Source organism: Wolffia australiana, chromosome 4 (assembly GCF_029677425.1).
Source record: "Wolffia australiana isolate 7733 chromosome 4, ASM2967742v1".
Taxonomy (NCBI): domain Eukaryota; kingdom Viridiplantae; phylum Streptophyta; class Magnoliopsida; order Alismatales; family Araceae; genus Wolffia; species Wolffia australiana.
In genome coordinates this window covers 6,499,412-6,521,719 of record NC_135838.1, presented here as the reverse complement: position 1 = coordinate 6,521,719, position 22,308 = coordinate 6,499,412, and the positions used below count along the sequence as shown (strand labels likewise).

At 46.5% G+C, this 22,308-nt stretch overlaps 1 protein-coding gene and 1 long non-coding RNA gene across 2 annotated transcripts; one reads left to right on the top strand and one right to left on the bottom strand.

The window, feature by feature from the left end:
• Positions 1–4,042: 4,042 nt before the first annotated feature.
• LOC144702585 (uncharacterized) lies at positions 4,043–8,777 on the bottom strand. The gene is made up of 3 exons (XR_013581261.1): positions 8,677–8,777; positions 8,115–8,265; positions 4,043–4,688 (listed from the first exon to the last, which is right to left on the bottom strand). It is a non-coding gene; the product is annotated as an uncharacterized LOC144702585 (long non-coding RNA).
• A 1,172-nt stretch (positions 8,778–9,949) lies between these two features.
• Positions 9,950–18,220, top strand: ABCB19 (ATP binding cassette subfamily B19). Its single transcript, XM_078573483.1, has 10 exons — positions 9,950–10,326; positions 10,403–10,457; positions 11,146–11,321; positions 11,418–11,618; positions 11,871–12,130; positions 12,205–12,521; positions 12,615–12,838; positions 13,209–14,025; positions 14,356–14,597; positions 16,299–18,220. Exons 1-10 carry the CDS (start codon positions 10,096–10,098, stop codon positions 17,538–17,540), a joined length of 3,765 nt encoding a protein of 1,254 aa, XP_078429609.1. The 5' UTR covers positions 9,950–10,095; the 3' UTR covers positions 17,541–18,220.
• Positions 18,221–22,308: the final 4,088 nt, after the last annotated feature.

Sequence of the window (22,308 nt, the reverse complement as noted above, 5' to 3'; positions counted from 1 at the left end):
AGAAAATATAAATTAAAACTTAAAATTCATTTGATATTTTCTCATCGTGGATTCAACCCTTACTCTATGTTCGTAAGGAAAATTCTAATTATTGTTATATACATCAGAAGCCTGAAAAGACAAAATTAATGCCAATTTTTTGTTTTCAAACATGTGCATGAAGGTTGATAATCACAATGTATATGAGAAGGTCCTCATAGGTCTTATTCCTAAAACTCATATCACTTCATCATAATAGATGTCTCACATGTTCATGAAGGGCTTGAGTGGATCTGTATATGACTTTACAGGCATCAATTAATAACAGATTGCATTGGAGACTCCACAAGAAAATCCATTTATCTACCCAAACAAGTTACCTTGTTTTATTTCTTGATGTGCCAGTTGACAAGATTCCATTCATATGTTACTTATTACTTTTGAAATGCAAAATCATGAATTAGTTATTTATGTCCTAATTCCTTTTATTTCATCGATTTAATAGACTAACCCACTTGAACTCTTTTTATCAAGTGGATTCACTTTTCTATTTTATTCAGGTCTATGTGAAATTTAATACTTAGGTGAACTATATTTTAATTTATATATGCAAATGAGAGAGTAAGTGGAGCCCACGCCAAAACCTTGACCATAGGAGAAAGTCCAAGCCATGATTTGGGCTTGAAATAAAGGCCTATTACTCAAGGAGAGGAGTTAGAAACTTGACTAAGACCTAATTTTGAAACTAGACATAAAGAGAAGAAATGCGGATCTTCTCAAGAAATTTTCTTTAAATGACTCCATTAAGGACATAGACATGAACTAAGATTCCATCAATCTCAGCCCTTCAAGCCCCTAATCAGATGAACGTGCTAGGAGAACTAGGGCACTTGTTAATCTCTTTCTTTGAACTATGTCCCAATAAGTACTAGTGGCCTTAGAGGATAAATTTTATTGGATCCATTGTATATGAGGTGTCAAATTGAGCAAACATTGAGCCTTGGATCTGTTGATATGGAGAAGAATGAAAGGATCATCACTTTGAAACCTCGTTGTCGTGACAACTAATGTAGAGCATTCTTTTTTTTTATTCACAAGTTTTCTTAAAATTTTTTACTAGTTTATTAACAATTAAGATACCCTAGATCCAAACTTTCCTTTAACACCAACCACACCTCAAAATTCCTCTTGTAGACAAATTTCATTATTTTTGATCACACATGGCTTCCCAATTCATTCACTTGCTGGCTGTTACTCATCATTTTCCCATCACAAAAAATGACAGATCCCAGAATTGTTCCTCACAGATTGTGCAACCTAGTTGACTTGGTTACTTAAGATTCAACCTTGTTGTGCAACCTAGTTGACTTGGTTACTTGGCTGAGTCGCCAAACTGAATCAAAAAACTGAACATAAGGTATTTTTTTATTTTTAGATTAATTTACACACGAAAATTCACCAAATTCCAAAAAATTCATGTATATTAGTGTAAATTAGTTGTACTATGTTTTTATTGGAATTAAATTTATAAAATAATAAAAAAGTTCATAATAATTATAATAATAATTTATTCAAATTATTGAATAAATTATCATTGGGAGAGAGTATTTAAGCCATTGACATGCCCCATCTCTAGAAATGACCATGTGATCAAGGGGCTATTGATCTCTTATTTTCTTCCCAAACTGTTCTTGAATATCTAGTTGATATTCTCACCTTTAAGACGGTCTAGTAGAAGAGTGGATAGTGAGATAAAAAATAAAAGGGGGGCAGGTTTGGCTGGCATGGACACCTAAAATAATTTCCCATCTAGTTATATAATATTTTTTTATAAAATTCTTATAAATAAATTGTATTTTTTGCCATCCTTTAATCTTATGTGTGTGACCCTCTTAATCTATATATCAATAGGATTAAACACTTTAATGGCCCAATAATATTTACTTTCCAACTTTATCAAATATTGATATATATATATATATATATATATATATTAATCAAGGATTGATACTAAATCGATAGATTATAGATTTCTAACTTGTGGGGTGCCAAGCTACACTTCGTGCTCTAGAAGATGTATAGTAGAATTTTAACTCTCTCATGGAACCTTTACAGTCATGGGTTCGCATTTATGTATAGTCCTTCATCACCTTTGTGTATTTATTGTCATATCTGAGTTAAGAAGTGTTTTAATCCTATGATTAGAGAAATACATCTTAGTCAACGCATAAATGCAAAAGATGTGTGTGTGTCTTGAGTGTGTGTCTTGAGTTAACAGACCACTTATACAATAATGAAATTAATCAACTTAGTTTATGATTAGGTATAAAACAATAAAGGATTCATACAGCTTACTTTGGTGAACTCATTATGTAAAGAACACCTAGATCTGTTTGTGTTGTCTCCAGACTGATGGCCACAGGATCTGATGTTACGACATAGGAAATGGCGAGAGGGATGCAACAAGTTCGATGAATGAAGGTACGATGAAAAATGTAATGAGAATACGGGTTAACTGTCGACTAGGGTAACGATCAATTAAGGATTGGTGGGGCTAAGCCGCAATCAGAATCCCAATGACCCACTCGGACCAACTAGACGACCTACGATGTGAGTGGACAACGAGATGTCTGAAGATTTCCACTACCTCCACTTATATTGACCCTGGTCTCAAGAATTCCCTACCTCTTGCAAGTAGGTGGCTATTCCAATGTTGCGATGTATTCTTAGGCAGAGGAGCAAGATGGAATGTTGGCACTGAAAGAAATAATTGAGCTGCAAGTTTATTGGAGAGGAACGATAGTACCTGGTAGGGTCGAAACTGGGAAGTCCATGATGAGGAGTCGTTTCACGAATAATGAATGGAGACCGTGGGCGAGCTGTAGGCGTGTTAATGCTGCCATTCGTCAAAGACATCTGCTGAATCCTTCACTTAAGCTAATATCTCAACCTAACCAATAATCTGGATATGGAGATCACCTGATGTAATACGACCTACCGGGATCGGTCGGCTCGTATTACGCCACAAAGAAAAGTTGGGTAAATTCGGAATGATATGAATATATGACGATGAAGAAAACGTCGAATGAGCAAGACGCGGCCGTTCACAAACAGGGAAGAAGACCTTCGCCGATCAAGGGGAAGATATTGATCCGAGATCAAACTCCCAATGACCCTACTGACCAACTAGACGGCTAAGCGGTGGGGGGGCGTTTGACGGCCCTAAGATGTTCGGCGTTCAAGTCAACGAATATCCTATCAACCACAAGAAGTTCCTATTCTCAACAAAGGTGGCTAACCTATCCGAAGGTTGTATTGAAAAGTTGGCAGCGGACGAGATAGCGGAGGACGACACTGGAAGAGATAATAATACTGGAAAGGATGGAGGGGAGGCGAGAAAGTACCTTGATTGTCACTAGTCCACGACGTAGCTTTCATTTTGGCACTGATGTAGTTCAATCACGACGAGCGGATGGCTTGGTCAGGCAGACGTGATGTGACGGTCAGCTTGATTGGGTGTGCCGAAGTGAGTGCGGATGCGGGATCGTCTGCGGACGAAGGCGGACACGTTGGGCGCAAGTGCGGGCGCGGGAGTGCGACGCGCGGGCGCAAGTGCGGGCGTGCGGCGCACAAGCGCAGGCGCGGGCGCGCGGCACGCATGCGCGGGCGTGCAAGCGCGGGTGCACAAGGCACAGGCGCAGAAACACATAGGGGTGTGGCCGGCGTTGGTCGTGCGGAAGCCGGCTGGGCACGGCCGGCGTCTACGGCTGTCGCAGGGCTGGCGGCTCGCCGTGCGTGTTGCACGCAGGAACGCGCGGATGCACGTCGGTGGTCGCCGGTAGGAGCGTGAGCGGACCGAGGGGCGGCGCTCGGAAGAGCGGTGATGGGCGGACACCGCTGGACGGGCAGGCGCGCAAGAGCGGGTGACCTGCGAGCGTGGACGCGCGTGGATTCGGCGGGGAGCGTGCGTGATGGCGCGAGGAGGCTGGCGGGACAGGAGCCGGCGGCGGTGGGCAGCAACGGAGACAGGGCGGGTGACGGGGGGCAAATCTTGAACCCAAGATAGGCCTTCTTGAACAGGAACCGCTCAAGAAATGTCCCAAGAAATGGGGTTTCTTGGAAGTTCTTGGGAATTCCCTTGATGGAATTCAGTGTACCCTTGGGGCGGGGCGAGTCGACGTCGTTTCTTGAACTGCTGGCTCCTCCGGAGTGATCTCGATGAAGGATCCGGTAGCCCCAGGCGTAGACGACTTCTTGAATCTTTTAGCTTCTTCGGAGTAATCTCGACGAAGACGTGAACGCGTGCCCACGGAGTGATCTCGACGTGGGGGACGCGGGCTCTACTCAATGGAGTGATCTCAACGTGGGCGAGGACGGTAGGGTGGAGGCAAGGGTTGATAAACTTTCTTTCAACAAATGACTCAAATGTTCCTTGGGCATGCTATCCCCTTATATAGTGAGGATAGGTGCCAAGTGAACGTGGGGAGAGGACGAACCGTCGCGAGACATGGTTTGGCCTCTCCTTACAATTTGAAAATAAAACTGAAATTTTAAAAGTAAACATAAAGGTGAGGCCCAATATTGGCCCAATCCATGAAATCAAAAGACAAGGGAAGATAGAGATGCTTACGCGGGGTGTCGACTCGAGCTGCTCGGCGTGGCTGATGACTTCCCGTCATGCCGTCTCCAGGATGGTCCTCCATCATCACCTATAGCGACAAGTCCTCAAATTAGGCCTAGTTTTGATCCAATCAGGATGGTGTGCTCAATATCAGATGTTTAGAGTTGGTTGACAATTGGGTTGACTGAGTCTTTCAATAAACTCAGATGGATCAATTCTGTAACTCTGATCAAGAAGGTTTTTAAGAGGATTCTAGTCCAATTTTACCTATTAGATCATACTGGCCTATATAGATCAAGATAGTGAATTGAACTGGCCACTGCTCCATTTAGTATAGTTGTGGATATCATTAGAGAGCTCCAAAGTTAAACATGCACGAAGCACACTACCTAGCACCATAGAGGGATCAGATGCCCAAAATTATTATTTCTGTGCCTAAATGAGCATCCAGAATAGGAATGTACATTGTCAAGCGTGTCATGAAGCTCCAATGCGCGGAATAGATGGAATAGTAGCGCACTGGAGCGACGAAGAGCCAAACTATACAAGGAAGGAATGGCACGAGGAGGGGCTTAAGATTATCTGGCTTTGGAGTGGGGCTGTCCATGATGGACATGGTTTGACTTGAATCAAGAAATAACCACCATGGACTGATAAAGTAGGAGTGGGTTTGAAAAGGAGAGCACATTAGACAATGCAGATAACGTAGGACTAGACTGGTCACAGGGAGGTAAAGTGCGCAGAGACTTATAGACAGATAAGAGTATTGATACAAAGAGAGATGTAAATGGCATGAGGGGCTCAAGATTATCTGACTTTGGAGTGGGGCTGTCCATGATGGATGGACATGGTTTGACTTGAATGAAGAAATAAACCACCATGGACAAATAAAGTAGGAGTGGGTTTAAAAAGGAGAGCGCAATAGACAATGCTGATAAAGTTAGACTAAACTGGTCACAGGTAAAGTGCTCAAAGATAGATAGACAGACAGACGGGAGTATTGATACATAGAGAGATGTAAAGGGAGCGATAGAGATTGATTTAAAAGGGATGCAGCGATATAAATACAGACCTTATAGATCGACAGAGAGGTACATAGGGGGGATACATAAATAAGGAGAGATAGAAAGATAGATGTAGATAGCGACGAGATAGAGAGATCGATAAAGAAGAGTCAGAGAGCGATAGACAAGGGTAGAGAGACATTGAGAGGAATAGAAAGAGAGAAATACAGAGAGAGAGATTACTCAGAGAGAAAGAGAGATAGAAGAAGAGATAACGCAAGAGAGAAAGAGAGAGAGAGAGAGAACGCAGAGCGTACGCAGAGAGAGACAAAGAGAAAGCGCGAGACTACGCAGATATAGAGAGAGAAAGAGAGAAAACGAGAGAGACAAAGAGATAGATAGAGAGAGAGAAACAAAGAGAAAGAAAGAGAGATTACGCAGAGATAGACAGAAAGAGAGGGATAGAGAGATAGAGAGGGGGCGGGAGAGAGATAAAGAGAGGGATAAAGAGAGAGAGATAACGAGAGGGAAACGGAGATAGAGGGGAGAGAGAGAGAGATGAAGAGAGGGATAGACAGATAGAGGGGAGGGAGAGCGAGAGATAGATGGGAGGGAGAGGGAGAGATAGAGAGAGAGGGTAGGGCGAGAGAATAGAGGGGGGAGAGCGATAGAGAGAGAGAGAGGAAGAGAGATATAGATAGAGAGAGGGAGAGAGAGATGGATAGAGAGAGAGATAGAAAGAGATAGATAGAGAAAGAGGGAGAGAGAGATAGACAGATAGAAAGAGAGAGATAGAAAGAGATAGATAGAGAAAGAGGGAGAGAGAGATAGACAGATAGATAGAGAGAGACAGAAAGAGATAGATAGAGAAAGAGGGAGAGAGAGATAGACAGAGATAGATAGAGAGAGAGGGAGAGAGAGATAGACAGAGATAGATAGAGAGAGAGGGAGAGCGAGATAGACAGAGAGAGATAAAGAGAGATAGATAGAGAGAGGAAGAGAGAGATAGACAGAGAGAGGGAGAGAGAGAAAGACAGAGAAAGATAAAGAGAGATAGATAGATAGAGAGGGAGAGAGAGAAAGACAGATAGATAAAGAGAAATAGATAGATAGAGAGGGAGAGAGAGAAAGACAGAGATAGATAAAGAGAGATAGATAGATAGAGAGGGGGAGAGAGAGAGGGAGAGATAGATAGTAAGAGATAGATAGAGAGAGATAGACACCGATAGATAGAGAGAGATAGACAGAGATAGATAGAGAGAGAGGGAGAGAGAGATAGATAGAGAGAGAGGGAGAGATAGAGAGAAAGAGGGAGAGAGAGACAGACAGAGAGAGATAGAGAGAGATGGACAGAGAGAGAGAGAGACAGAGAGAGAGAGAGAGAGAGAGGGAGAGATAGAGAGAAAGAGGGAGAGAGAGACAGACAGAGAGAGATAGAGAGAGATGGACAGAGAGAGAGAGAGACAGAGAGAGAGAGAGATATAGAGAGAGAGGGAGAGATAGAGAGAAAGAGGGAGAGAGAGAGACAGAGAGAGAGAGAGAGAGAGAGAGAGAGAGAGAGAGAGAGAGAGAGAGAGAGATAGAGAGAGAGGGAGAGATAGAGAGAAAGAGGGAGAGAGAGACAGACAGAGAGAGATAGAGAGAGATGGACAGAGAGAGAGAGAGACAGAGAGAGAGATATAGAGAGAGAGGGAGAGATAGAGAGAAAGAGGGAGAGAGAGACAGACAGAGAGAGATAGAGAGAGATGGACAGAGAGAGAGAGAGACAGAGAGAGAGAGAGATATAGAGAGAGAGGGAGAGATAGAGAGAAAGAGGGAGAGAGAGACAGACAGAGAGAGATAGAGAGAGATGGACAGAGAGAGAGAGAGACAGAGAGAGAGAGATATAGAGAGAGAGGGAGAGATAGAGAGAAAGAGGGAGAGAGAGACAGACAGAGAGAGATAGAGAGAGATGGACAGAGAGAGAGAGAGACAGAGAGAGAGAGATAGAGAGAGAGAGAGAGAGAGAGAGAGAGAGAGGGAGAGAGAGACAGACAGAGAGAGATAGAGAGAGATGGACAGAGAGAGAGAGAGACAGAGAGAGAGAGATATAGAGAGAGAGGGAGAGATAGAGAGAAAGAGGGAGAGAGAGACAGACAGAGATAGATAGAGAGAGAGAGAGACAGAGAGATATATATAGAGAGAGAGGGAGAGATAGAGAGAAAGAGGGAGAGAGAGACAGACAGAGACAGATAGAGAGAGATAGACAGAGAGAGAGATATATAGAGAGAGATAGACTGAGAGAGAGAGACAGAGAGAGAGATATAGAGAGAGATAGACTGAGAGAGACAGAGAGAAAGAGAGAGATAATATAGAGAGAGATAGACTGAGAGAGAGAGAGAGATTGTGCCCACCGCGTCAGAAAGTCGCGTTAATGTGCTTCTGGTTCAGAAACACGATAGATCAGAAGATGGATCGGACCCACCGTGTGATTCGATCTCACTATCGAGAAGATTAGGCGGCGCACTTACCACCATCCTTCGTCCACGATCCTCCCAAGGAAATTTTACTGCTATCCGGCGGACAAATGCTGCAAGTCTGCGCTTTCTGCCCTCAGATTAGACGTGCAACGTAACAGAAGAGGTCTCTCCAAGCTTGGCATCCTCAACGAAAGCAGATGACCTGATGATAGACAAGACAGTTTAGGCCGGCAGAATATCTAATGCGTCTAACAGTGTAATTCTATTCATGACAGAACTTCCGAGCTGTTAATCCAGAACGAAATGGCATTTCGTTTCCTCTGCTTTTGATTCTTGAATAATGAATAGTGCGTGACAGTGCGGGCACAATCTAACGCTAATTCATTCATTCATTCATTCATTATCAGGTGCAGATGGCCTCGATGAGCCCGGCTCCCGCGGCGCCTTGATTGCTATCACTCGATCAAAATCAGCGATCGCTATTCTGCCGAACACTAGGAATCGACGCGATCTACAATCGAAGCTCTGACAGGTCTACCACCGCTCTCGCCGGCTGCAATTGCGGCAAATAAACAACGGAGTTAGGCGAGGATCGAGAAAAACGAATCATTACCAAGGATCTTGATCCGATGCCTTGATCTTCCGCTCTTGGAACGCCTTGATCTTCGTCGACCGACGAAGATCTGAACCTCTCGGCAGTCTGTTCTTCATGGCGGGAGCGAGCTTGAATTGAAAGTGTTCATTTAATTTGAAATGAACTGCCGTGATTCTGTCCACGTCAGCCGCCGACAGCGCCTGACGTGTCAGTCACGTGAGGGACGTGACTTCGGGAGGACAATAAAAGTGCGGCAGATGACGTGTCGCTTCCTCGTCGCATCCGGCCGCGGTTCGCCGATCGCGGCCGTCGGATCGTCCACGTCGGTTTTAAGTTACGATGGGAACCATGTAGAGTAAAAAATTTAACGTAGTTTCAAGGAAATCTCAAAATAAACCAGCTTTTTAGTGATGGGAAAAAGCAGCAAGACAGAAGCGCAATTATATTCAAAGCGAGGTGGGTCTGGCAAAATTGTCCTTCTCCGAGCTCTCACAGCTGGAATGACGTCAGCAGACAGTTCGGTTTGAGGCTTGTCAAAAAAGCGAAGAGGATCCGCTCTCTTACCCGTGTGCGTACATACTCGGAAAAAAAGCTTAAAACTAATAATAAAACAGTTATGGATAAAATAAGTATGAGAATTTGCAAAAAAGCCCCTTTTCGGACAGCGGGGCTCAGCGCCTCGGGGCTAGCGCTGTCATCATCTGGCTGGCCGGGACCGCAGGGGCAGAGGAGGAAACATATTTAATTCACCCGCGATCCGAACAAAGCTCTACATTAAAGAACACATCCTAGGCGAATAAATAACCGCCTGAAATACCCAAAAAACTAATAGCTTTGAACAGAAATACGATCGTACCCTCCTCCGATCCGCGCATCCGACGGATGAGGATTACTTTCTCGGTCAACGCGGTTGACTGTGAGAATAGTAAGAGAGAAGATTCCGTAGTGAGAGTGGCAGAGGAGTGAGAAGACAGAGCGAGCACGCGGGAGGTGAGAGGTACGCTAGGCTCACCGCGGTGTCTAGAGAAATGTCAGCGGGCTAGACTCTCTTCTTTAGAGAAATAAGCCTCGAGAAGGTAGGTTAAAAAAGACGGACTTGAAGGGTAATATCGTCTCAACAGTGGCAGGTTATTCTCTCTCTTTCCTCTGGCGGTTGGGCGAATCTGACACCTCGGGAGTCCCACCATTCACTCGGGTAACGCTATCAGCGTCTGCCACGTACCCCCTGTCGCAAGAGATTGACGATATTACCCTCTCTCTGACGCCACCTTCATCTCTCCGCTGCTGCATGTAATCTCCAGGTCTCTTCACATGCAAAACTCTCTCTTTCTCTCTCTTCCTCTCTACGATCCATCGCCGCCGTAGAGCTCGAGCCCCGGCGAGATCTCCGGCGAGGCGGTGGCGGAGGCGGTGGCGGAGGCGGCGGCGGAAGGAGGGATGACCGGCGGCGGAGATGAAGCGGAGAAGAAGAAGGAGACGAGTCTGCCGTTTTACCGGCTGTTCTCGTTCGCTGACCGGCTGGACTGGTTGCTAATGGCCGGGGGAAGCCTCGGGGCGGTTATCCACGGCGCGGCCATGCCGGTTTTCTTCCTGCTCTTCGGAAACCTCATCAATGGCTTCGGGAAGAATCAAGATGATCTCCGCAAGATGATGGAGGAGGTCTCCAAGGTAGATATTCTTTGCATTGTCGAATTCCCTCCGTTGTCCGGCCTGATCCGTTCTGATTTCTTCATCTTTGCCGCAGTACGCGCTCTACTTCCTCTACCTCGGTCTCGTCGTCTGCGTTTCTTCCTACGCTGGTAATACGCTTAACTCTGTTGAACGCGGTGGTTTTTGTCTTCTTTGTGTTGAGAATTAGGGATTCGGCATTTTTATTTTCGTTTTCAGTGTCAGTTTGGTAGAGACAGTGCCGGGATTTCCGAAATTGGGATTTCTTTTCGATTGAATGCGTTTATGGTGATGCAACATCTGGATTCAGTTCTGAGTGAATCTGTTCTTGCGGCGGATTATACTGTATTGTCTTGGACTGAATCTCAGTTCTTGAAGAGATCTAATGCTTAAATAACTTCGGATTAAATCTCTGTTCGTGAAGTCCGCTTGAGTCTGTTCTTTGATAAATATCTAGCCATTTGAACTCCGGATGGAATCTAGTCTGGTGGTAAACTTGATGGCGGACAAACTCTGGATCGAATCTGTCCCATCAAAAATGTCATGGCGGAGTTACTCAAATTGATTTGCATCTCTGTGAACTCACGATTGAATCTGTTCTTGCGGAAGCATCGCACTCGATTTTCTCCGGATTGCCATGGAGGAATTACTTCAGATTAACCTTCTATATTTGGAGAAATATCAAGCCGGATAAACTTCAGATTGAACTGTTTCTGCAGAGATGTCAACCGGAACTAACTTTGGATTATCTTCGGATTGAATCTGTTTTTGCAGGAACATGATGCTGGAATTAACTTCGGATTGAATCTATTCTTGCAGAAATATCATGCTGGATGTACACGGGGGAGAGGCAGGTGATCGCGCTGCGGAAGCGGTTCCTAGAGGCTGTCTTGCAACAGGACGTCGGATTCTTCGACACGGACGCTCGAACGGGGGAGATAGTTTTCAGCGTTTCGACTGACACTCTACTCGTCCAAGATGCCATCAGCGAGAAGGTTAGCAATAACCCATTAACCTCAAGAATTCAAAATTGAAAACCCAGAAAACCAATAATTCAACATTTTCTCAAAGTCTCCGCCATGGATGATCAGGTGGGCAATTTCATCCACTACCTCTCGACATTCTTAGCCGGATTAGTCGTCGGATTCGCCTCTGCCTGGCGCCTGGCCTTGCTCAGCGTGGCTGTCATCCCCGGCATCGCCTTTGCTGGAGGTTTATACGCTTACACTCACACAAATCTCAGTTCCAAGAGCCGAGATTCCTACGCCAACGCCGGCATGATTGCAGAGCAGGTTAATGCTACACACCATTTTAGAAAAATGGCTAATTTCTTACTGAAATAGCTGATTTTAGACTCTAGTTAAAACTATGTCTATAATCCTAGTTCTAAGGGCTGTTTTGTTCTTACAGAACCCAACAAGTGATACGTGGGGGTACCTGGGCTGATAACACACTTAATTTCAGTTCTCATAAATTTTCCCCCCTATATGTGTATTTTTTCTTCTGATATTTTTCTTTCCCTTATGTGAATTCTGTATTTGCAGGCCATTGCACAGATAAGAACAGTTTATGCTTTCGTGGGTGAGTCCAAGACTTTGGCTTTGTATTCAGAAGCTATACAGAACACGTTAAAGCTGGGATACAAGGCGGGAATGGCCAAAGGACTGGGGATTGGTTGCACTTACGGCATTGCTTGTATGTCTTGGGCTTTAGTTTTCTGGTATGCGGGCGTCTTTATTCGTAATGGGCAGACGGATGGAGGAAAGGCCTTCACCGCTATCTTCTCTGCTATTGTTGGCGGCATGTAAATCCCTCAACTCAACCTTATTTCATCAAATACGTCTGAAAGCTTATTTATCTAAAAATCCTATTTTACAGGAGTCTTGGACAGTCGTTTTCGAACCTGGGGGCATTCACCAAAGGGAAATTGGCCGGGCTTAAATTATTTGAGATAATTCGTCAGAAACCCACTATCGGTCGAGATCCTGGTGAGGGGAAGCGTTTGATTGACGTCAACGGGACGATCGAATTCAGAGACGTGACGTTCAGCTACCCGTCACGGCCGGATGTCATGGTTTTCCGCGGTTTGTGTCTTTTTATTCCGGCGGGGAAGACGGTGGCGGTGGTCGGTGGCAGCGGCTCAGGCAAGAGCACCGTCGTCTCTCTAATCGAGAGATTCTACGACCCTAACCAAGGTAATTAATGATTATTATTGTAAATTAGTGAGCTTTTTCGTTTTCATAGAAGAATTCATGTTAAATTAAGAGTGTTGGTTCCGTTCGATTCAGGGCAAGTTCTTCTGGACAACGTGGATTTGAAAACACTTCAGTTAGCATGGCTGCGTGACCAAATAGGGTTGGTGAATCAAGAACCAGCTCTCTTTGCCACAACCATACTGGAAAACATACTCTTCGGAAAACCCAACGCCACTACGGCAGAGGTCGAAGCGGCCGCCACCGTCGCCAACGCCCATAGCTTCATCTCCCTCCTTCCCAGCGGCTACCACACTCAGGTACTTCCCCCTTGACAATAAACGGAAATATTCCTCTTTTATTTAGATTAAAAACTACCCTTTCCAGGAATCCGACAGTCCTACACCTGAAATTACGAATGAATAATCTTCTGGAATAAAACAGAACCTTCATCTTCTTATTCATTGTCTTTATTTTTTATAATTATAACACAGCATGATGACGATTATCTCACATCATGTTAACCTTACGATGACAATTCTACCCTGTGGGGATCCATAATTTTAATATTTTTGTGGGCAACCTTTATTCTACCTTGCCCTTTGAAATAACCGTTATTTTTTTAAATTCTCTTCCTGGGAAGCATCCTATAATATACTTTGGCGATGTTAAATTACGACTAAATTTCAGGTGGGGGAGAGGGGAATTCAGCTTTCAGGAGGGCAGAAGCAGAGAGTAGCCATAGCAAGGGCTGTTCTAAAGAACCCAAAGATCCTCCTCCTGGACGAGGCAACGAGCTCCCTCGACTCCGGCTCAGAGCGGTCGGTCCAGGAAGCCCTGGACCGGATCATGGTGGGCCGGACCACCGTCGTAGTGGCCCATCGCCTCTCAACCATAAGAAACGTGGACACAATCGCAGTCGTCCAAAACGGGCAGATTGTGGAATCCGGGACCCACGATGATCTAATCGCCAGAGGAGACGGTGGGGCCTACTCCTCTCTTATCCGTTTCCAAGAGATGGGGAGGACCAAAGACTTAGCTTTCCGCCGATCTCGGTCTTCTCGCCTGAGCCACTCTCTCTCAGCAAAGTCCATCAGTCTCAAGTCCGGCAGCCTGCGCAACCTCAGCTACCAGTACAGCGCTGGCGCCGACGGCCGCATCGAGATGGTCTCCAACGCTGACAAGGACAGGAAATTCCCTGCCCCGGAGAACTACTTCTCCAGGCTTCTGAACCTTAATGGGCCTGAGTGGCCCTATGCCTTATTGGGCTCAATTGGGTCTGTCCTTTCCGGTATCATTGGCCCGGTTTTCGCCATCGTGATGAGCAACATGATCGAAGTATTCTACTACAAGAACCCGGAGGCCATGGAGAAGAAGGCCAGGGAATTCGTCTTCGTGTATGTAGGCACAGGACTCTACGCCGTGGTGGCTTATCTCATGCAGCACTATTTCTTCAGCATCATGGGCGAGAACCTCACCACCAGAGTGCGGCGGATGATGCTCGCAGGTATATTCAGTCATTTATTATTTTTATTGTTTTTCTTGAAGTATAACAACCTGCTTAAAGATGAAAAGCAGCGCCCTTACTATCAGCTATAGCGTTTAGCACAGTTGGCAAGCGCTTTAATTCAATATGGTATCAGAGCCAAGAGGCAGATTCAAACCCCATAAGCAATACACTGCAAGCTTGGGCTGTAAATAAGCCAGCAACAGGTGTTGTGGGGGAGTGTTGAAGTTTAACATCCTGATTAAACTAGGGCCGCTGCTGTCAGCTATAGTTTTTATTACAGTTGCTCAGCAGTTGAATCCAACAATTTTTAACTTTGAAAATTGGCAGCAATTCTGAGGAATGAGGTGGGCTGGTTCGATGAGGAGGAGAACAACTCGACCCTGGTGGCGGCGCGCTTGGCCGTTGACGCGGCTGATGTGAAGTCTGTCACCGCTGACCGGATATCCGTCATCCTGCAGAACATGACCTCGCTCCTTGTCTCCTTTATCGTCGGTTTCGCCATTGAGTGGCGCGTGGCTCTTCTCATCCTCGCCACCTTCCCGCTCCTTGTGCTCGCCAACTTTGCCCAGGTCAGCTAAACCCATCATCACCTCATACATATTAAGCATTATGATCAGGAACGATATAGATGTGATCATGATCCTAAGAATGTACATTATCATCACCATATACATCTCTATGATCATTTTTAGGATCACGATAACAAGCATGAAAGTTATCATCGTATTCATATGTATTATCATGATCAGGGTCATCATAGACATGGTATTGATTCTTACTTGCAGATATCATCTTACACGTCATCAACATCATTTACATTTCTATCGTGACTTTAAGCATATACATCTTTCTTTGTCGTCATATGCATTTTATGATCTTGATCTGAGTCATCAAGTACACGCTCAAGAGCTTGAACTTATACACCGTCATACACTTCAATAGCATATACACTTGTATGATCATAATCAGGGATCGCCATTCACATCTACATCCGCCCGATCATCATCACAATCATTATAGACACGATCATGATCATCGTAATTCACTCTTGCCTGCGTGCCAGCAGCTTGCTCGGCACTATCATCATGATCATGATCTAAATCATCAAGTACACGCTCATGAGCTTGAGCTTATACACCTTCCTACATTTCAATAACATATACATAATCAGGGATCGCCATTCACATATACATCCGCCTGATCATCATCAGAGTCATTATAGACACGACCATGATCATCTTAATTATAGTGAATTAAGATCATGTGCAAAAAATTATGATCAGAGTCATAGCAGCTTCCTGGCATAATCATTATGATAATGTGCAAAAAATTAGTGCATAAGATCACGATTGTCATTCTGGGCATTATCATGATCACCATCAGCATCACGATCACCATGATCACCTTCGTGATCTTAAGACGCCATTCCGGGCATTATCATCATGGTCACCTTCGTGATTCTCATATTGTGCATCGGCTGAGATAGCCGGGGGGCACCATGTTGGATATTATCATCATCATCATTGTCGTCGTCATCATCATCATCATCATCATCATCATCCGGTAATGTGTGGGCATCAGGATCACCATCGTGTGCATTATCATCATGACCACGATCATCTGAGGTATCGTCGGGGGCATCATGTGCATCATCATCATCATCATCATCATCATCATCATCATCATCGTCTGATTGTGTGGGCATCGGGATCACCATCGTGTGCATTATCGTCATGACCACCATCACTTGAGGTATCGTCAGGGGCATGATTGTATCATCATCATCTGATATTGTGCGGGCATCAGGATCACCATCGTGTGCTTTATCATCATGACTACCATCGTCTGAGGTACCTTTGGATCATGATCACGATCAAAATATTAGTGCATAAGATCACGATCGTCCTTCTGGGCATCATCATGATCATCGGCAGCATCACAATCACCCTCGTGATCTTAAGATGCCATTCCGGGTATCATCATCATGATCACTTTCAAGACCGTTCTGGGCATTATAATGACCACCAGCGTCTGAGATGATGACATCATGTTGGACATTATCTTTATCATCATCATCTTCTGATAGTGTGCGGGCATCAGATCACCGTCGTGACCTTAAGATGCCATTCCAAAAAAAAAAGATGCCATTCCGTGCATTATCATCATGACCACCATCGTCTGAGGAATCTTCGAGGGCATCATGCTGGACATCACTTAATCACCATCATCATCATCATCATCATCATCATGTTGGAAATCATCTGGTGCAGCAACTGTCGCTGAAAGGGTTCGCGGGGGACACGGCGAAGGCGCACGCGAAGACGAGCATGATCGCGGGGGAAGCGGTGAGCAACATGCGGACGGTGGCGGCGTTCAACGCGCAGGAGAAGATATCGTGGGCGTTCGCGGCGGAGCTACGGCGGCCGCGGCGGCGCAGCCGGCGGCGCAGCCAAGTAGCGGGCGCGCTCTTCGGCGCGTCGCAGCTGCTGCTCTACGCGGCGGAGGGGCTGATCCTCTGGTACGGGGCCCACCTGGTGCTAGCTGGCGAGTCTTCATTCGCCCACGTCATCAAGGTCTTCGTCGTGCTGGTGATCACGGCGAACTCGGTGGCGGAGACGGTGAGCCTGGCGCCGGAGATGGCGCGGGGGGGGGACTCGATCCGGTCCGTGTTCCAGGTGCTGGACCGGCCTACTAGGATCGACCCTGAGGAGCCGGGGTCGGACCCGGGGGGGGAGGTGGTCCGGGGGGAGATCGAGCTGCGGGGGGTGGGGCTGGCCTACCCGGCCAGGCCGGAGGCGCCGGTGCTGCGGGGGGTGAGCCTGCGGGTCCGTGCCGGGCAGAGCCTGGGGCTCGTCGGCCCGAGCGGCGCCGGGAAGAGCTCGGTCCTGGCGCTGATCCTGCGGTTCTACGATCCGACGGCGGGGCGTGTGGCGATCGACGGGCGGGACATCCGACGGCTGAACCTGCGCGCGCTGCGGCTGAGCGTGGGGCTGGTGCCGCAGGAGCCGGCGCTGTTCGCGGGGTCGGTGTTGGAGAACATCGCGTACGGGCGGGAGGGGGCGACGGCGGAGGAGGTGGAGGCGGCGGCGCGGGCGGCGGACGCGCACGGGTTCATAAGCGGGATGCGGGAGGGGTACGGGACGAGGGTGGGGGAGAGGGGGGGGGAGCTGTCGGGGGGGCAGAGGCAGAGGATAGCGCTGGCGAGGGTGGTGCTGAAGAGGCCGGCGGTGGTGCTGCTGGACGAAGCGAGCAGCGCGCTGGACGGGGAGGCGGAGGCGGCGGTGGGGGCGGCGCTGGAGGGGTTCGTCAGGGGGAGGACGTGCGTGGTTGTGGCGCACAGGCTGGCGGCGGTGCGGGGGATGGACGCCATCGGGGTGATGCAGGAGGGGAGGCTGGTGGAGCACGGGTCCCACCAGGAGCTCCTCTCTCGCCCCGACGGCGCCTACTCCCGCCTTCTCCACCTACACCACGGCGGCCCCCACCACCCCCCCTCGCAGTCGCGGACTGACTGACTGCTCTCTCTCTCTCTCTCTCTCTCTCTCTCTCTCTCTCTACCGCCATCCGTCTCTCTGTCTACCGCCATCTCTCTCTCTCTCTCTCCACCGCCATCTCTCGGTCTACCGCTCTCTCTCTCTGTCTACCGCCATCTCTCTCTCTCTCTCTATCGCCATCTCTCTCTCTCTACCGCCATCTCTCTCTGTCTCCCGCTGTCACTCTCTCTCCATCGCCATCTCTCTGTCTACCGCCATCACTCTGTCTACCGCCATCACTCTCTCTACCACTATCTCTCTCTATATATACCGCCATCTCTCTCTCTCTAACGCCGTCTCTCTCTCTACCGCCATCTCTCTCTCTCTCTTTACCTCCTCTCTCTCTTTGTCGCCATCGCTCTCTACTGCCATCTCTCTCCCTCTCTCTCTCTACCGCCATCTCTCTCTTTTTGTTGGCACTCTCTCTCTACTGCCATCTCTCTCTCCCTCTCTCTCTACCGCCATCTCTCCCTCTTTGCTGGCACTCCCTCTACTGCCATCTCTCTCTCCCTCTCTCTCTTCTATATCTATTTGTTTGGCCGCGTTGAGAGCAGAGGCTTGTACAAAAATATATATCTATTTCTTTTTTTTCCGTTTATTTGTCTAGATTGGACACCATTGTAACTTAGATTTATACTTGATGTTAAAGTCACCTTTGCCTATACAGGAATATGGGATTTGTCCGTGAGCTGGTCATGTGTTCAGCCTCTACATGTTCCCTTTTAAGATTTGTACGATCTCTTTTACGCTTCTATGTCTGTTTGTTTAGAATATGGGATCTCTTTAACGCTGTTTGGATTGCATCAAGATGGAGAGGAGCCCTGAGAAGAAGGGAGAAGAAGGATGTTAAACTAAACAATTATTGCTGGGGTGAAATTTATTTTATTGCCTTCCAAGTCTTGTCCTTTCGAAAAGACCCTTTCATGTCAGCCTCTAGGCTCATGTATGAATTTAGTTAGCAACTCTAGTGGCTTAATAACCTTTATTAGCTTTTCAAATTAATTATTAATGTCATTATTCAGATTAATTAGTTGTACATTAATTTAACCTAATCAATAATAGGTCGAGTATTTAAGCCCATGGGATGTCAAGCTTCAGCTCATGTTCTAGAAGATACATAGTAGAGAAGGACAGTCTGATAGCAGTCTGCTGTTGGCAAAAACCTAAACATAGACATAATGCTTGGTCCAGTCTCGGTCTTGGTCTAGTCAGTTTGACTGGTCAATGTGAAAGTGAATGCCAATATTAAGAAAATGATTTAAGCAAAAATTAGAAAGTATTTTTTGATCAAGAATTAAAAAAAGGTTCATATTTTTAGGCATTTCACTGAAAGTGGTCTCCCTTTCTCCTACGTAGCTCCCCTTTGCTACTATTGGTTGTCTCATCACATCTTATTATACTTCATCTAAGTGTTTGATATTGTGTACCTAATAGAAGCAATCATATTCATGATGATTGAAAATATAAATAATATGCATAAAATAGAAAAGATATTCCAAACTATAGTGGAAAAAAAGAGTATATCCTTTTTGGTATTTGATTTCCTCCATTCTCATGTCCTCAACTTCACTGCCCTCTCCTTTGCATTCCATTGATGCCCAAAATTTCACAGTCATAATGATGAATATAGCGTCCGCAGAAAGGGGTCCTCCTCTAAATGTCATGATACCACATCCTATAGAAAAAAGACACTTCGATGGAGCACTTGAAGCATGTATAGAAAGGAATTGCTTTTCAAGCACTATAAGGTGTGGATATTTTTCTGAAACAGATGTACATCACCAATGGAGTGCAGACTCATGAGAGCCAATGAAGCTTTCCTTGAGGTGATCATACAATTCTGCTCTTCTAGATTTTGATGTTGCACGTTTGCTCATTTTTTCGCGTTCCATCAATTCAATCATCAATTTTGAGTGTTTGCCATGTGTAGTAGGTGTATCTTCCATACTTGTCTGGTCACTTGAGGTTGATGAGCTGAGGAATTGGTCAAGAAGACAAACAACAGTATTGATATTAAAATATTTGTCATCCTCATGGATGAATTGAAGCTTCCTTCTTGGATGTAACATTGTTGCAATGGAAAACATTGGTTTCATAACTGAGAGCGATTAATAATCCTCTGTCATGATAGAATAATTTATTTTGTTTGTATCCAGATAGTCACTTGCCATTTTGTCTAATACTTTCATCTTACACAATGCTGCATCTCATAACATGTGTGGAGTTCCACCTGATGGGGATGTCTTCATTGAGCAAATTTTTATTATCCAAGCCCAACTCACGACATAAATTTCGATGGTGATGAGCTCGTTGCGGTGAAGCTCTGGCTGCAATGACACTTTTTCAAAGCCTAAACATAATTTTTCTAAAGGAAAGTTGCATATATTCATGGAATTGTTATTTTCATCATCATCCTCATCATTTGATCTTATAGCCCCTATAAATGGGTAAAAGTATGTCATATTTAATTATAAAAGAATCAATAAAATAGAAGTCATGATAAAGTTGATTACCTAGCTCCTTTAAGCCTCATTATACAACTAAGTTGAGAACATGTGCCATACATGGTGCATGATATTTGTTGGTAAACATCCAGCCACAATTCTTCAAAGATATTTCCAAAGCATCAATGATGGAGCAAGAGACCCCACTCCATCAAGGACGTTGCTGAAGCCCACACCATTGCCATCGATAGCCGACGGTTCGCACTCAGCCAGATTGGCATGCCAAGGTGGAGGCAAAGGCACACCCGCGCTCTTAAGTTGGGGTCATATCCACGCACACATCCCCTTTTATTTTCGAACCTCTGTTTTCATCTTGTTATTTGTTTCTTGTTTTAAGGGGGGAGCCCTCTCTAATGGATCCCCCAATTGGACCCTTTTCTAGGGGCCCATTACCATTCCTATATAGGGAATGGAGTGGGCGCCCTAAAGTTTTTAGGTCAAAGTTGAATATTTTTGGAAAGAATTCCCAATCATGAGAGGGAAGGTAGAATAAGGAGAGAGAGAAGAGGGAAGGAGAAGAAGAGGAAAGGGAGGGGGAAAAGGAAGGCCACTAACACCACTGCTGTTGTCACCACCCCTACCGACATCGACGCCGCATTGCCCTCCCGTCACCGCCGCACCATCGCTGAGCACTGCCCTGCAGCCGCACAGCCGCTCATGACGCTGTCGCCGCCGCTCACGTTGCCACTCCGTAGGCCGCATTACCGCTGCTCGCGATACCATCGCTTGTGTCACCACTGTTGCCGCCGCCGCCCGCCGTCCGCTGCAGCTGCCGCCACTGCCATCGCTGTCGCTGTCGCCATTGCCGCTCGACGCCGCTGCTGCCCCTGGCGCTGCCAGCCTAGCAGCAGCCGCCGCCACATCAAGTCAGCTGCGTGCTGCCTCTTGCGCCATTCCGTCAGCATCATCTGTGCGCTCCCGCCGGGCCGAGCCGCCATGCTCTGCCTGCTGCCCCACCGCTGCCTGTCGTGTCGAGTCACCTGCGCACGCATGCCGCGCCAAGTCGCCCGCACGCTCCCCGCTGCAATGGGTCACTTGCCTCACCCGCGCGCTCTCGCTGCACCGAGCTGCCCGTGTGCCGTCGCACTACTGCCCGGCGGTGCAGAGTCACGGGCCCCCCTCCCTGCCTCACCTTCTCTCCCCAGTGTCACGTCTCATGCGTTGTGTCTTCGCCGCCAGTCAAGCGATGTTGCGCCCATCCCCGACACGACTCTGTCAAACCTGCCCGCACCGGCTACTGCACCGACAAATATTTAGACAATGGGATGACGCGACCAAGGAGGAACCTCGCTCCCCTAGCTCACCAAGTTAATTTATATTTTGTCATCTATCTTTTGATTACACTCCATTGCGCTCAGGATAGAATTGGTGAGAGGATAAACGGACATGAGAGAACCTACTGAGAGTTTTCCCTAGGTACGGGCCGGGCCTATCCATTACATGCGAGTACCCACGGACTCAGTCTGTTCGGCGCCGTAGGCACCATCGTCACTCTGACGAGGGTCAGGAGGTCACCGTTACCGTCATCGGTCGCCCGCCCCAGACCGGAGCTTGGCGATCTCCACGGGTCTTTGCATCATGTAGTCTCATCTCTGTACATACATATCCAATGGACGACGTCTTCAACGACGTCCGCGCATCAAAACTCGTTACCCTTGGGACTACGTCATCGACGTCATCTTGCATCATCTTGGTATCAGCGCATTGTCTCGATAATTGACCAGACAACGTCCTCGATGGCGTCCGGCATCAATCAACCATAGTTTTGTTATTGCTAGAGCTGGAGGATGGATGACGTTTCGTCATCCATCCGTTTAAACTTTGTCATCCGTCATTGTCCATAGTGCTGGACGGATGACTGAATGGATGGATTTTTATCATTCATCATTAGTCATTAGTCATTCGTGACGAATGGCGGATGATGAAAATGATGTACAAAATGACGATAACGACACATAACTTTTACCAATGACAAATTTTCTAATGTATTTATTAGAAAACTTTAAAATTAGTCTAAATTTTTACCGATTCAAATGTGCATTTAAATAAAAATCCATAGTTGCTTTCATAATCTTATACTTGTATAATGTGTCAATTAGTTATGTTGATTGTGTAATTACTTACATGAAGAGGGTGAGAGGCGAGAGACGGAGAGAGGGAGAGAGGCAAGAGACAGAGAGGCGACAGATGGAGAGAGGGAGAGGGGTGAGAGATGGAGAGAGTGAGAGAGGCGACAACTACAGAGG